The following is a 17,085-nucleotide window of genomic DNA, read 5'->3' on the forward strand; positions in this document are numbered from 1 at the left end:
CTGAACAAAAGTTTGATAGACCAGATAACTGAACAAAAGTTTGATAGAGCAGATAACTGAACAAAAGTTTGATAGACCAGATAACTGAACAAAAGTTTGATAGACCAGATAACTGAACAAAAGTTTGATAGACCAGATAACTGAACAAAAGTTTGATAGACCAGATAACTGAACAAAAGTTTGATAGACCAGATAACTGAACAAAAGTTTGATAGAGCAGATAACTGAACAAAAGTTTGATAGAGCAGATAACTGAACAAAAGTTTGATAGACCAGATAACTGAACAAAAGTTTGATAGACCAGATAACTGAACAAAAGTTTGATAGACCAGATAACTGAACAAAAGTTTGATAGACCAGATAACTGAACAAAAGTTTGATAGACCAGATAACTGAACAAAAGTTTGATAGACCAGATAACTGAACAAAAGTTTGATAGACCAGATAACTGAACAAAAGTTTGATAGAGCAGATAACTGAACAAAAGTTTGATAGACCAGATAACTGAACAAAAGTTTGATAGACCAGATAACTGAACAAAAGTTTGATAGACCAGATAACTGAACAAAAGTTTGATAGAGCAGATAACTGAACAAAAGTTTGATAGAGCAGATAACTGAACAAAAGTTTGATAGACCAGATAACTGAACAAAAGTTTGATAGACCAGATAACTGAACAAAAGTTTGATAGACCAGATAACTGAACAAAAGTTTGATAGACCAGATAACTGAACAAAAGTTTGATAGACCAGATAACTGAACAAAAGTTTGATAGACCAGATAACTGAACAAAAGTTTGATAGACCAGATAACTGAACAAAAGTTTGATAGAGCAGATAACTGAACAAAAGTTTGATAGACCAGATAACTGAACAAAAGTTTGATAGACCAGATAACTGAACAAAAGTTTGATAGACCAGATAACTGAACAAAAGATTGATAGACCAGATAACTGAACAAAAGTTTGATAGACCAGATAACTGAACAAAAGTTTGATAGAGTAGATAACTGAACAAAAGTTTAATAGACCAGATAACTGAACAAAAGTTTGATAGACCAGATAACTAAACAAAAGTTTGATAGACCAGATAACTGAACAAAAGTTTGATAGAGAAGATAACTGAACAAAAGTTTGATAGACCAGATAACTGAACAAAAGTTTGATAGACCAGATAACTGAACAAAAGTTTGATAGAGCAGATAACTGAACAAAAGTTTGATAGACCAGATAACTGAACAAAAGTTTGATAGAGCAGATAACTGAACAAAAGTTTGATAGACCAGATAACTGAACAAAAGTTTGATAGACCAGATAACTGAACAAAAGTTTGATAGACCAGATAACTGAACAAAAGTTTGATAGACCAGATAACTGAACAAAAGTTTGATAGACCAGATAACTGAACAAAAGTTTGATAGAGCAGATAACTGAAGAAAAGTTTGATAGAGCAGATAACTGAACAAAAGTTTGATAGACCAGATAACTGAACAAAAGTTTGATAGACCAGATAACTGAACAAAAGTTTGATAGACCAGATAACTGAACAAAAGTTTGATAGACCAGATAACTGAACAAAAGTTTGATAGACCAGATAACTGAACAAAAGTTTGATAGACCAGATAACTGAACAAAAGTTTGATAGACCAGATAACTGAACAAAAGTTTGATAGAGCAGATAACTGAACAAAAGTTTGATAGACCAGATAACTGAACAAAAGTTTGATAGACCAGATAACTGAACAAAAGTTTGATAGACCAGATAACTGAACAAAAGTTTGATAGACCAGATAACTGAACAAAAGTTTGATAGACCAGATAACTGAACAAAAGTTTGATAGAGCAGATAACTGAACAAAAGTTTGATAGACCAGATAACTGAACAAAAGTTTGATAGACCAGATAACTGAACAAAAGTTTGATAGAGCAGATAACTGAACAAAAGTTTGATAGACCAGATAACTGAACAAAAGTTTGATAGAGCAGATAACTGAACAAAAGTTTGATAGACCAGATAACTGAACAAAAGTTTGATAGACCAGATAACTGAACAAAAGTTTGATAGACCAGATAACTGAACAAAAGTTTGATAGACCAGATAACTGAACAAAAGTTTGATAGACCAGATAACTGAACAAAAGTTTGATAGAGCAGATAACTGAACAAAAGTTTGATAGAGCAGATAACTGAACAAAAGTTTGATAGACCAGATAACTGAACAAAAGTTTGATAGACCAGATAACTGAACAAAAGTTTGATAGACCAGATAACTGAACAAAAGTTTGATAGACCAGATAACTGAACAAAAGTTTGATAGACCAGATAACTGAACAAAAGTTTGATAGACCAGATAACTGAACAAAAGTTTGATAGACCAGATAACTGAACAAAAGTTTGATAGAGCAGATAACTGAACAAAAGTTTGATAGACCAGATAACTGAACAAAAGTTTGATAGACCAGATAACTGAACAAAAGTTTGATAGACCAGATAACTGAACAAAAGATTGATAGACCAGATAACTGAACAAAAGTTTGATAGACCAGATAACTGAACAAAAGTTTGATAGAGTAGATAACTGAACAAAAGTTTAATAGACCAGATAACTGAACAAAAGTTTGATAGACCAGATAACTAAACAAAAGTTTGATAGACCAGATAACTGAACAAAAGTTTGATAGACCAGATAACTGAACAAAAGTTTGATAGAGTAGATAACTGAACAAAAGTTTGATAGACCAGGTAACTGAACAAAAGTTTGATAGACCAGATAACTGAACAAAAGTTTGATAGACCAGATAACTGAACAAAAGTTTGATAGACCAGATAACTGAACAAAAGTTTGATAGACCAGATAACTGAACAAAAGTTTGATAGAGCAGATAACTGAACAAAAGTTTGATAGAGTAGATAACTGAACAAAAGTTTAATAGACCAGATAACTGAACAAAAGTTTGATAGAGCAGATAACTGAACAAAAGTTTGATAGACCAGATAACTGAACAAAAGTTTGATAGAGTAGATAACTGAACAAAAGTTTGATAGAGAAGATAACTGAACAAAAGTTTAATAGACCAGATAACTGAACAAAAGTTTGATAGAGCAGATAACTGAACAAAAGTTTGATAGACCAGATAACTGAACAAAAGTTTGATAGAGTAGATAACTGAACAAAAGTTTGATAGAGCAGATAACTGAACAAAAGTTTGATAGACCAGATAACTGAACAAAAGTTTGATAGAGAAGATAACTGAACAAAAGTTTAATAGACCAGATAACTGAACAAAAGTTTGATAGAGCAGATAACTGAACAAAAGTTTGATAGACCAGATAACTGAACAAAAGTTTGATAGAGTAGATAACTGAACAAAAGTTTGATAGAGTAGATAACTGAACCAAAGTTTGATAGACCAGATAACTGAACAAAAGTTTGATAGAGTAGATAACTGAACAAAAGTTTAATAGACCAGATAACTGAACAAAAGTTTGATAGAGCAGATAACTGAACAAAAGTTTGATAGACCAGATAACTGAACAAAAGTTTGATAGAGTAGATAACTGAACAAAAGTTTGATAGACCAGATAACTGAACAAAAGTTTGATAGACCAGATAACTGAACAAAAGTTTGATAGACCAGATAACTGAACAAAAGTTTGATAGACCAGATAACTGAACAAAAGTTTGATAGACCAGATAACTGAACAAAAGTTTGATAGAGCAGATAACTGAACAAAAGTTTGATAGAGCAGATAACTGAACAAAAGTTTGATAGACCAGATAACTGAACAAAAGTTTGATAGACCAGATAACTGAACAAAAGTTTGATAGACCAGATAACTGAACAAAAGTTTGATAGACCAGATAACTGAACAAAAGTTTGATAGACCAGATAACTGAACAAAAGTTTGATAGACCAGATAACTGAACAAAAGTTTGATAGAGCAGATAACTGAACAAAAGTTTGATAGACCAGATAACTGAACAAAAGTTTGATAGACCAGATAACTGAACAAAAGTTTGATAGACCAGATAACTGAACAAAAGTTTGATAGACCAGATAACTGAACAAAAGTTTGATAGACCAGATAACTGAACAAAAGTTTGATAGAGCAGATAACTGAACAAAAGTTTGATAGAGCAGATAACTGAACAAAAGTTTGATAGACCAGATAACTGAACAAAAGTTTGATAGACCAGATAACTGAACAAAAGTTTGATAGACCAGATAACTGAACAAAAGTTTGATAGAGCAGATAACTGAACAAAAGTTTGATAGAGCAGATAACTGAACAAAAGTTTGATAGACCAGATAACTGAACAAAAGTTTGATAGACCAGATAACTGAACAAAAGTTTGATAGACCAGATAACTGAACAAAAGTTTGATAGACCAGATAACTGAACAAAAGTTTGATAGACCAGATAACTGAACAAAAGTTTGATAGACCAGATAACTGAACAAAAGTTTGATAGACCAGATAACTGAACAAAAGTTTGATAGAGCAGATAACTGAACAAAAGTTTGATAGACCAGATAACTGAACAAAAGTTTGATAGACCAGATAACTGAACAAAAGTTTGATAGACCAGATAACTGAACAAAAGATTGATAGACCAGATAACTGAACAAAAGTTTGATAGACCAGATAACTGAACAAAAGTTTGATAGAGTAGATAACTGAACAAAAGTTTAATAGACCAGATAACTGAACAAAAGTTTGATAGACCAGATAACTAAACAAAAGTTTGATAGACCAGATAACTGAACAAAAGTTTGATAGACCAGATAACTGTCACCACCTCAAAGTTGGTGCCATAGAGTAGAAACCCTAATTCTGTATTGTGTATGTTAATTCCATATGGTGAATCTTATTCACAACCCATGTTGCACTAAGGTGAACACTTTTAACCTTAGGTGAACCAGAGAGTTAAAGGCAGTCAGTCCACATAGAGATCTTGTAGCAAGCACTTGTATTGAGTCACTTAAGATATAAGCAGTAGAGTTAGATGTTTAAAGTAGTTGGTTATAGAATAAGTACTAAGTTGTGATATTCGTATATTACTGTTGGATTAATACTGACCATTCCTGGGTCGAATTGTATGGTGTATTCACTATGTGGTGTTATATTAAACTTATTGTATCTGCTACACCCAGCGTCATTTCATTATTCTGTGATTTGTAACAAGAACCCAATGTCACCACCACGCCTACATTGATAACCACAGCCACATTCATAACATATAAAATCATACGGTGACATTCTTGGTGTCAGAAGTGTCCAAAGTGCAAGTCATTTATTGTCAGAAAATGACATTTTTGGTGTCAGAATAGTGTCAGAAGTGTCAGCAAACGATATTTTATGATATCAGAAGTGTCAGATCTACTAACTTAAAGGATTTATGAGCACCAGAGGAACAAGTTAAGAATTTTTTTCCTATATATGGATATAAAAAAGTTTGGAAACATCCAGAACTTGGAGAGTCAATGTGGGTACAAATAAAAAACTTTGGCCATTACAAAGAGTTATTACATAAAATATACGGAACACCAATTAAGGGACTCACAATTAATATCAGTGTTGTTGACTTAATACATCGCATCTGGTAAACATTGAGCATTATTCTGTAAACATTGAGCATTATTCTGTAAACATTGAGCATTATTTTGTAAACATTGAGTACTATTTGTAAACATTGAACTAGAACTAAGACTTCATTTTTTTAAAAAACTCTATTTGTAAACAAACTTTGGAATTTGATTACTTCATTGTAACCTACATTTTTTCACATTCTTTTGTCAACAAGAATAACATTTTTGTACTCAACAATGTAAACAAACATTGAATTTTTTCCAAACTTATTCAGTACCTAGCTTAATTTTTTTTCCATACAATGTAAACATTATTTTTTCTCATTGTATTAAGAACAACTGTGACAAAATTTTTTTCTACAGCTATTGTAAACAAGATTGCAATTTTTTTTACTATGTCATTTATCACAATTATATAACTTAGTCACATTTTTCAATACTATTGAAAAAGGAGATTGATTCATAATGTAACTTATTTATTCAATGTCAATTAGTGTAATGAAATATTGACATACACTTGTATTTTTTGAAAACATTTTTGTCAAACTATTCTTATGGACTATATTTTTGTAACAATCATTGATGTAAACAAGAAGATTGTTGTACAAACTTTTTGATATTTCAAGTACTGAAAGAGACACTTGATATTATTCTTTTAAATTGGACTTACACATTTTTTCACAACAGATTAAAATGAATACAACTAAACTAGTAGGATGTTATGCTTGTATATATATGCTTGAACAAATTAATGTAAACTCAAAGATTGTATCACAACTGACACATTTTCTCAGTTGAAATTTTTTTGGACAAAAGATTTTTTTGAACTTTGTACACAATAATTATTTGATAAACAATGTAACATTAAATTTTTGCCATTACTAGCTACAAATTATTTGAACTGTCATATGGAGAAATACTTAATTGAAACATAAGGTGCATGCAACAAGCACTATGAAAGATATTTATTTTGATTTGATGTTCATACTTTTGAGCAAATATTTTGATACTTGAATTATACATATTTACTTGTGTAATATTAATGCACAACAATTTTTTTATGGAGATATCAAACCTCATATTGAAGTAAACAGATACATTGAATTTGTAACAATGATCATTAATCAATTTCATCTTGAATTTTGACATATATTTTGAATTTTTCTATACTTATCACTTACATATTGAGACTTACTTGTAACATTTTCTACATGATTTGTACATATTGTACTATTGGTGTAAAAAAAAACCCAGACTTCTAACATTTCTATAGTGTCAAAGATTTTTTATAAATAGATATTGTGAATAAAAAAAACTTGTATTAATTTTTCACATTGTGACATAGGAGATTGTCATTGAAATTTTTGTCACACTTTGCACATATTATTATGAAAAAGACTTGTAAATATTGAACACATTTGAACATTGATGTATATATTAGAACTACATGTAAAGAATTATTTGGGATGTTAAGTATTTGACTCAGAGAATTATTTGAATTGCCTTACAAGAATATGATGAATGAGAGAATTTTGCCCTTGTATGAATTTTTTTGACTCAGCAAATATTTTGTGTAACACTGTCATATTATATATTTTATTGCAAGTTTGTAGTTCTATTTGAACTCTGCAATTGTACATTTCATAGACCCCAAGAATTCCAATTGATCCTACTTATGATAATTATGTCGTCAAGCTGAAAAAAATTTCTTCAAAATTTTTTTCAAAAGGGGGGTGATAGGTAATGTCACCACCTCAAAGTTGGTGCCATAGAGTAGAAACCCTAATTCTGTATTGTGTATGTTAATTCCATATGGTGAATCTTATTCACAACCCATGTTGCACTAAGGTGAACACTTTTAACCTTAGGTGAACCAGAGAGTTAAAGGCAGTCAGTCCACATAGAGATCTTGTAGCAAGCACTTGTATTGAGTCACTTAAGATATAAGCAGTAGAGTTAGATGTTTAAAGTAGTTGGTTATAGAATAAGTACTAAGTTGTGATATTCGTATATTACTGTTGGATTAATACTGACCATTCCTGGGTCGAATTGTATGGTGTATTCACTATGTGGTGTTATATTAAACTTATTGTATCTGCTACACCCAGCGTCATTTCATTATTCTGTGATTTGTAACAAGAACCCAATGTCACCACCACGCCTACATTGATAACCACAGCCACATTCATAACATATAAAATCATACGGTGACAAGAACTGAACAAAAGTTTGATAGAGTAGATAACTGAACAAAAGTTTGATAGAGTAGATAACTGAACAAAAGTTTGATAGACCAGGTAACTGAACAAAAGTTTGATAGACCAGATAACTGAACAAAAGTTTGATAGACCAGATAACTGAACAAAAGTTTGATAGACCAGATAACTGAACAAAAGTTTGATAGACCAGATAACTGAACAAAAGTTTGATAGAGCAGATAACTGAACAAAAGTTTGATAGAGTAGATAACTGAACAAAAGTTTAATAGACCAGATAACTGAACAAAAGTTTGATAGAGCAGATAACTGAACAAAAGTTTGATAGACCAGATAACTGAACAAAAGTTTGATAGAGTAGATAACTGAACAAAAGTTTGATAGAGAAGATAACTGAACAAAAGTTTAATAGACCAGATAACTGAACAAAAGTTTGATAGAGCAGATAACTGAACAAAAGTTTGATAGACCAGATAACTGAACAAAAGTTTGATAGAGTAGATAACTGAACAAAAGTTTGATAGAGCAGATAACTGAACAAAAGTTTGATAGACCAGATTACTGAACAAAAGTTTGATAGAGAAGATAACTGAACAAAAGTTTAATAGACCAGATAACTGAACAAAAGTTTGATAGAGCAGATAACTGAACAAAAGTTTGATAGACCAGATAACTGAACAAAAGTTTGATAGAGTAGATAACTGAACAAAAGTTTGATAGAGTAGATAACTGAACCAAAGTTTGATAGACCAGATAACTGAACAAAAGTTTGATAGAGTAGATAACTGAACAAAAGTTTAATAGACCAGATAACTGAACAAAAGTTTGATAGAGCAGATAACTGAACAAAAGTTTGATAGACCAGATAACTGAACAAAAGTTTGATAGAGTAGATAACTGAACAAAAGTTTGATAGACCAGATAACTGAACAAAAGTTTGATAGACCAGATAACTGAACAAAAGTTTGATAGACCAGATAACTGAACAAAAGTTTGATAGACCAGATAACTGAACAAAAGTTTGATAGAGAAGATAACTGAACAAAAGTTTGATAGAGCAGATAACTGAACAAAAGTTTGATAGAGCAGATAACTGAACAAAAGTTTGATAGAGCAGATAACTGAACAAAAGTTTGATAGAGCAGATAACTGAACAAAAGTTTGATAGAGCAGATAACTGAACAAAAGTTTGATAGACCAGATATCTGAACAAAAGTTTGATAGAGCAGATAACTGAACAAAAGTTTGATAGAGCAGATAACTGAACAAAAGTTTGATAGAGTAGATAACTGAACAAAAGTTTGATAGAGCAGATAACTGAACAAAAGTTTGATAGAGCAGATAACTGAACAAAAGTTTGATAGAGCAGATAACTGAACAAAAGTTTGATAGAGCAGATAACTGAACAAAAGTTTGATAGAGCAGATAACTGAACAAAAGTTTGATAGACCAGATAACTGAACAAAAGTTTGATAGACCAGATAACTGAACAAAAGTTTGATAGACCAGATAACTGAACAAAAGTTTGATAGACCAGATAACTGAACAAAAGTTTGATAGACCAGATAACTGAACAAAAGTTTGATAGACCAGATAACTGAACAAAAGTTTGATAGACCAGATAACTGAACAAAAGTTTGATAGACCAGATATCTGAACAAAAGTTTGATAGACCAGATAACTGAACAAAAGTTTGATAGACCAGATAACTGAACAAAAGTTTGATAGACCAGATAACTGAACAAAAGTTTGATAGAGTAGATAACTGAACCAAAGTTTGATAGACCAGATATCTGAACAAAAGTTTGATAGACCAGATAACTGAACAAAAGTTTGATAGACCAGATATCTGAACAAAAGTTTGATAGACCAGATAACTGAACAAAAGTTTGATAGACCAGATAACTGAACAAAAGTTTGATAGACCAGATAACTGAACAAAAGTTTGATAGACCAGATAACTGAACAAAAGTTTGATAGACCAGATAACTGAACAAAAGTTTGATAGACCAGATAACTGAACAAAAGTTTGATAGACCAGATATCTGAACAAAAGTTTGATAGACCAGATAACTGAACAAAAGTTTGATAGACCAGATAACTGAACAAAAGTTTGATAGACCAGATAACTGAACAAAAGTTTGATAGAGTAGATAACTGAACCAAAGTTTGATAGACCAGATATCTGAACAAAAGTTTGATAGACCAGATAACTGAACAAAAGTTTGATAGACCAGATATCTGAACAAAAGTTTGATAGACCAGATAACTGAACAAAAGTTTGATAGACCAGATAACTGAACAAAAGTTTGATAGACCAGATAACTGAACAAAAGTTTGATAGACCAGATAACTGAACAAAAGTTTGATAGACCAGATAACTGAACAAAAGTTTGATAGACCAGATAACTGAACAAAAGTTTGATAGACCAGATAACTGAACAAAAGTTTGATAGACCAGATAACTGAACAAAAGTTTGATAGACCAGATAACTGAACAAAAGTTTGATAGACCAGATATCTGAACAAAAGTTTGATAGACCAGATAACTGAACAAAAGTTTGATAGACCAGATAACTGAACAAAAGTTTGATAGACCAGATAACTGAACAAAAGTTTGATAGACCAGATAACTGAACAAAAGTTTGATAGACCAGATATCTGAACAAAAGTTTGATAGACCAGATAACTGAACAAAAGTTTGATAGAGCAGATAACTGAACAAAAGTTTGATAGACCAGATAACTGAACAAAAGTTTGATAGACCAGATATCTGAACAAAAGTTTGATAGACCAGATAACTGAACAAAAGTTTGATAGACCAGATAACTGAACAAAAGTTTGATAGACCAGATAACTGAACAAAAGTTTGATAGACCAGATAACTGAACAAAAGTTTGATAGACCAGATAACTGAACAAAAGTTTGATAGACCAGATAACTGAACAAAAGTTTGATAGAGTAGATAACTGAACAAAAGTTTGATAGAGAAGATAACTGAACAAAAGTTTAATAGACCAGATAACTGAACAAAAGTTTGATAGAGCAGATAACTGAACAAAAGTTTGATAGACCAGATAACTGAACAAAAGTTTGATAGAGTAGATAACTGAACAAAAGTTTGATAGAGCAGATAACTGAACAAAAGTTTGATAGACCAGATTACTGAACAAAAGTTTGATAGAGAAGATAACTGAACAAAAGTTTAATAGACCAGATAACTGAACAAAAGTTTGATAGAGCAGATAACTGAACAAAAGTTTGATAGACCAGATAACTGAACAAAAGTTTGATAGAGTAGATAACTGAACAAAAGTTTGATAGAGTAGATAACTGAACCAAAGTTTGATAGACCAGATAACTGAACAAAAGTTTGATAGAGTAGATAACTGAACAAAAGTTTAATAGACCAGATAACTGAACAAAAGTTTGATAGAGCAGATAACTGAACAAAAGTTTGATAGACCAGATAACTGAACAAAAGTTTGATAGAGTAGATAACTGAACAAAAGTTTGATAGACCAGATAACTGAACAAAAGTTTGATAGACCAGATAACTGAACAAAAGTTTGATAGACCAGATAACTGAACAAAAGTTTGATAGACCAGATAACTGAACAAAAGTTTGATAGAGAAGATAACTGAACAAAAGTTTGATAGAGCAGATAACTGAACAAAAGTTTGATAGAGCAGATAACTGAACAAAAGTTTGATAGAGCAGATAACTGAACAAAAGTTTGATAGAGCAGATAACTGAACAAAAGTTTGATAGAGCAGATAACTGAACAAAAGTTTGATAGACCAGATATCTGAACAAAAGTTTGATAGAGCAGATAACTGAACAAAAGTTTGATAGAGCAGATAACTGAACAAAAGTTTGATAGAGTAGATAACTGAACAAAAGTTTGATAGAGCAGATAACTGAACAAAAGTTTGATAGAGCAGATAACTGAACAAAAGTTTGATAGAGCAGATAACTGAACAAAAGTTTGATAGAGCAGATAACTGAACAAAAGTTTGATAGAGCAGATAACTGAACAAAAGTTTGATAGACCAGATAACTGAACAAAAGTTTGATAGACCAGATAACTGAACAAAAGTTTGATAGACCAGATAACTGAACAAAAGTTTGATAGACCAGATAACTGAACAAAAGTTTGATAGACCAGATAACTGAACAAAAGTTTGATAGACCAGATAACTGAACAAAAGTTTGATAGACCAGATAACTGAACAAAAGTTTGATAGACCAGATATCTGAACAAAAGTTTGATAGACCAGATAACTGAACAAAAGTTTGATAGACCAGATAACTGAACAAAAGTTTGATAGACCAGATAACTGAACAAAAGTTTGATAGAGTAGATAACTGAACCAAAGTTTGATAGACCAGATATCTGAACAAAAGTTTGATAGACCAGATAACTGAACAAAAGTTTGATAGACCAGATATCTGAACAAAAGTTTGATAGACCAGATAACTGAACAAAAGTTTGATAGACCAGATAACTGAACAAAAGTTTGATAGACCAGATAACTGAACAAAAGTTTGATAGACCAGATAACTGAACAAAAGTTTGATAGACCAGATAACTGAACAAAAGTTTGATAGACCAGATAACTGAACAAAAGTTTGATAGACCAGATATCTGAACAAAAGTTTGATAGACCAGATAACTGAACAAAAGTTTGATAGACCAGATAACTGAACAAAAGTTTGATAGACCAGATAACTGAACAAAAGTTTGATAGAGTAGATAACTGAACCAAAGTTTGATAGACCAGATATCTGAACAAAAGTTTGATAGACCAGATAACTGAACAAAAGTTTGATAGACCAGATATCTGAACAAAAGTTTGATAGACCAGATAACTGAACAAAAGTTTGATAGACCAGATAACTGAACAAAAGTTTGATAGACCAGATAACTGAACAAAAGTTTGATAGACCAGATAACTGAACAAAAGTTTGATAGACCAGATAACTGAACAAAAGTTTGATAGACCAGATAACTGAACAAAAGTTTGATAGACCAGATAACTGAACAAAAGTTTGATAGACCAGATAACTGAACAAAAGTTTGATAGACCAGATAACTGAACAAAAGTTTGATAGACCAGATATCTGAACAAAAGTTTGATAGACCAGATAACTGAACAAAAGTTTGATAGACCAGATAACTGAACAAAAGTTTGATAGACCAGATAACTGAACAAAAGTTTGATAGACCAGATAACTGAACAAAAGTTTGATAGACCAGATATCTGAACAAAAGTTTGATAGACCAGATAACTGAACAAAAGTTTGATAGAGCAGATAACTGAACAAAAGTTTGATAGACCAGATAACTGAACAAAAGTTTGATAGACCAGATATCTGAACAAAAGTTTGATAGACCAGATAACTGAACAAAAGTTTGATAGACCAGATAACTGAACAAAAGTTTGATAGACCAGATAACTGAACAAAAGTTTGATAGACCAGATAACTGAACAAAAGTTTGATAGACCAGATAACTGAACAAAAGTTTGATAGACCAGATAACTGAACAAAAGTTTGATAGACCAGATAACTGAACAAAAGTTTGATAGACCAGATAACTGAACAAAAGTTTGATAGACCAGATAACTGAACAAAAGTTTGATAGACCAGATAACTGAACAAAAGTTTGATAGACCAGATAACTGAACAAAAGTTTGATAGAGTAGATAACTGAACAAAAGTTTGATAGAGTAGATAACTGAACCAAAGTTTGATAGACCAGATAACTGAACAAAAGTTTGATAGAGTAGATAACTGAACAAAAGTTTGATAGAGCAGATAACTGAACAAAAGTTTGATAGAGCAGATAACTGAACAAAAGTTTGATAGACCAGATAACTGAACAAAAGTTTGATAGACCAGATAACTGAACAAAAGTTTGATAGACCAGATAACTGAACAAAAGTTTGATAGACCAGATATCTGAACAAAAGTTTGATAGACCAGATAACTGAACAAAAGTTTGATAGAGCAGATAACTGAACAAAAGTTTGATAGAGCAGATAACTGAACAAAAGTTTGATAGACCAGATAACTGAACAAAAGTTTGATAGACCAGATAACTGAACAAAAGTTTGATAGACCAGATAACTGAACAAAAGTTTGATAGAGCAGATAACTAAACAAAAGTTTGATTGAGAAGATAACTGAACAAAAGTTTAATAGACCAGATAACTGAACAAAAGTTTGATAGAGAAGAAAACTGAACAAAAGTTTGATAGAGCAGATAACTGAACAAAAGTTTGATAGACCAGATAACTGAACAAAAGTTTGATAGAGTAGATAACTGAACAAAAGTTTGATAGAGCAGATAACTGAACAAAAGTTTGATAGACCAGATAACTGAACAAAAGTTTGATAGAGTAGATAACTGAACAAAAGTTTGATAGAGCAGATAACTGAACAAAAGTTTGATAGAGCAGATAACTGAACAAAAGTTTGATAGAGTAGATAACTGAACAAAAGTTTGATAGAGCAGATAACTGAACAAAAGTTTGATAGAGTAGATAACTGAACAAAAGTTTGATAGAGCAGATAACTGAACAAAAGTTTGATAGAGTAGATAACTGAACAAAAGTTTGATAGAGCAGATAACTGAACAAAAGTTTGATAGACCAGATAACTGAACAAAAGTTTGATAGACCAGATAACTGAACAAAAGTTTGATAGAGTAGATAACTGAACAAAAGTTTGATAGAGCAGATAACTGAACAAAAGTTTGATAGACCAGATAACTGAACAAAAGTTTGATAGAGCAGATAACTGAACAAAAGTTTGATAGACCAGATAACTGAACAAAAGTTTGATAGAGTAGATAACTGAACAAAAGTTTGATAGAGCAGATAACTGAACAAAAGTTTGATAGAGCAGATAACTGAACAAAAGTTTGATAGAGAAGATAACTGAACAAAAGTTTGATAGAGAAGATAACTGAAAAAAAGTTTGATTGAGAAGATAACTGAAAAAAAGTTTGATAGAGCAGATAACTGAACAAAAGTTTGATAGACCAGGTAACTGAACAAAAGTTTGATTGAGAAGATAACTGAACAAAAGTTTGATTGAGAAGATAACTGAACAAAAGTTTGATAGAGCAGATAACTGAACAAAAGTTTGATAGAGCAGATAACTGAACAAAAGTTTGATAGAGTAGATAACTGAACAAAAGTTTGATAGAGCAGATAACTGAACAAAAGTTTGATAGACCAGATATCTGAACAAAAGTTTGATAGACCAGATAACTGAACAAAAGTTTGATAGAGTAGATAACTGAACAAAAGTTTGATAGAGCAGATAACTGAACAAAAGTTTGATAGACCAGATAACTGAACAAAAGTTTGATAGAGCAGATAACTGAACAAAAGTTTGATAGACCAGATAACTGAACAAAAGTTTGATAGACCAGATAACTGAACAAAAGTTTGATAGAGTAGATAACTGAACAAAAGTTTGATAGAGCAGATAACTGAACAAAAGTTTGATAGAGCAGATAACTGAACAAAAGTTTGATAGAGAAGATAACTGAACAAAAGTTTGATAGAGAAGATAACTGAAAAAAAGTTTGATTGAGAAGATAACTGAAAAAAAGTTTGATAGAGCAGATAACTGAACAAAAGTTTGATAGACCAGGTAACTGAACAAAAGTTTGATTGAGAAGATAGCTGAAAAAAAGTTTGATTGAGAAGATAACTGAACAAAAGTTTGATTGAGAAGATAACTGAACAAAAGTTTGATAGAGCAGATAACTGAACAAAAGTTTGATTGAGAAGATAACTGAACAAAAGTTTGATAGAGCAGATAACTGAACAAAAGTTTGATAGAGAAGATAACTGAACAAAAGTTTCATAGACCAGATAACTGATAAAAAGTTTGGTAGAGTAGATAACTGAACAAAAGTTTGATAGAGAAGATAACTGAACAAAAGTTTGATAGAGCAGATAACTGAACAAAAGTTTGATTGAGAAGATAACTGAACAAAAGTTTGATAGACCAGATAACTGAACAAAAGTTTGATAGAGCAGATAACTAAACAAAAGTTTGATTGAGAAGATAACTGAACAAAAGTTTAATAGACCAGATAACTGAACAAAAGTTTGATAGAGAAGAAAACTGAACAAAAGTTTGATAGAGCAGATAACTGAACAAAAGTTTGATAGAGCAGATAACTGAACAAAAGTTTGATTGAGAAGATAACTGAACAAAATTGTAAATTTAGTCAAAATCTCAATTGCTTAAGAATGATGTTCAATTATAGTCACACATCTCTAGTGTGCTCAGTTGAATAACAGATATCATGAGATATCATGGCTGTCCAAAATCCAGATAGTGCTACATCTATGAGACATAGATCTACAACATTGTTTAACTTAATGTCTGACAGAACTTGCTAATGCTAAATTTCAAAGACATATATACAGATATACTGAAGAAGAAAAAGAAAATACAAGTTTAAACAAAATACTAGAGAAAGAAAAAGAAAGTTAAAATGAAAAAAAAAAAAAAGACTGACCTTGAGGTCAATCTTCTTGTTCTGTGGGTCATCATCATCCATTTCAAAGTAGAGCTCATTCTTGGTCACTGACATTGTCCCACTGACTGTCACTCCTGGTGCTATCAACTTGCAGGGTGTAGACAAGGCTACAGGACCTGATCAGACAATACAACAAATAATATAGACATTTAACTCTAGCAGGGTGTAGACAAGGCTACAGGACCTGATCAGACAATACAACAAATAATACAGACATTTAACTCTAGCAGGGTGTAGACAAGGCTACAGGACCTGATCAGACAATACAACAAATAATACAGACATTAAACTCTAGCAGGGTGTAGATAAGGCTACAGGACCTGATCAGACAATACAACAAATAATATAGACATTTAACTCTAGCAGGGTGTAGACAAGGTTACAGGACCTGATCAGACAATACAACAAATAATACAGACATTAAACTCTAGCAGGGTGTAGACAAGGCTACAGGACCTGATCAGACAATACAACAAATAATACAGACATTTAACTCTAGCAGGGTGTAGACAAGGCTACAGGACCTGATCAGACAATACAACAAATAATACAGACATTAAACTCTAGCAGGGTGTAGATAAGGCTACAGGACCTGATCAGACAATACAACAAATAATATAGACATTTAACTCTAGCAGGGTGTAGACAAGGCTACAGGACCTGATCAGACAATACAACAAATAATACAGACATTTAACTCTAGCAGGGTGT

At 31.5% G+C, this 17,085-nt stretch overlaps 1 protein-coding gene across 12 annotated transcripts in view; it reads right to left on the bottom strand.

The window, feature by feature from the left end:
• LOC106052206 (neurobeachin-like) overlaps positions 1–17,085 on the bottom strand; it is a 287,257-nt gene that overhangs the window by 167,473 nt on the left and 102,699 nt on the right. For all 12 annotated transcript variants that reach the window (XM_056037466.1, XM_056037464.1, XM_056037462.1 and 9 more), the window contains one exon: positions 16,354–16,490. In XM_056037466.1, the coding sequence (XP_055893441.1) occupies positions 16,354–16,490 (137 nt within the window). The remainder of the gene's footprint in view (positions 1–16,353; positions 16,491–17,085) is intronic.

Source organism: Biomphalaria glabrata, chromosome 8, assembly GCF_947242115.1.
Source record: "Biomphalaria glabrata chromosome 8, xgBioGlab47.1, whole genome shotgun sequence".
Lineage (NCBI taxonomy): Eukaryota > Metazoa > Mollusca > Gastropoda > Planorbidae > Biomphalaria > Biomphalaria glabrata.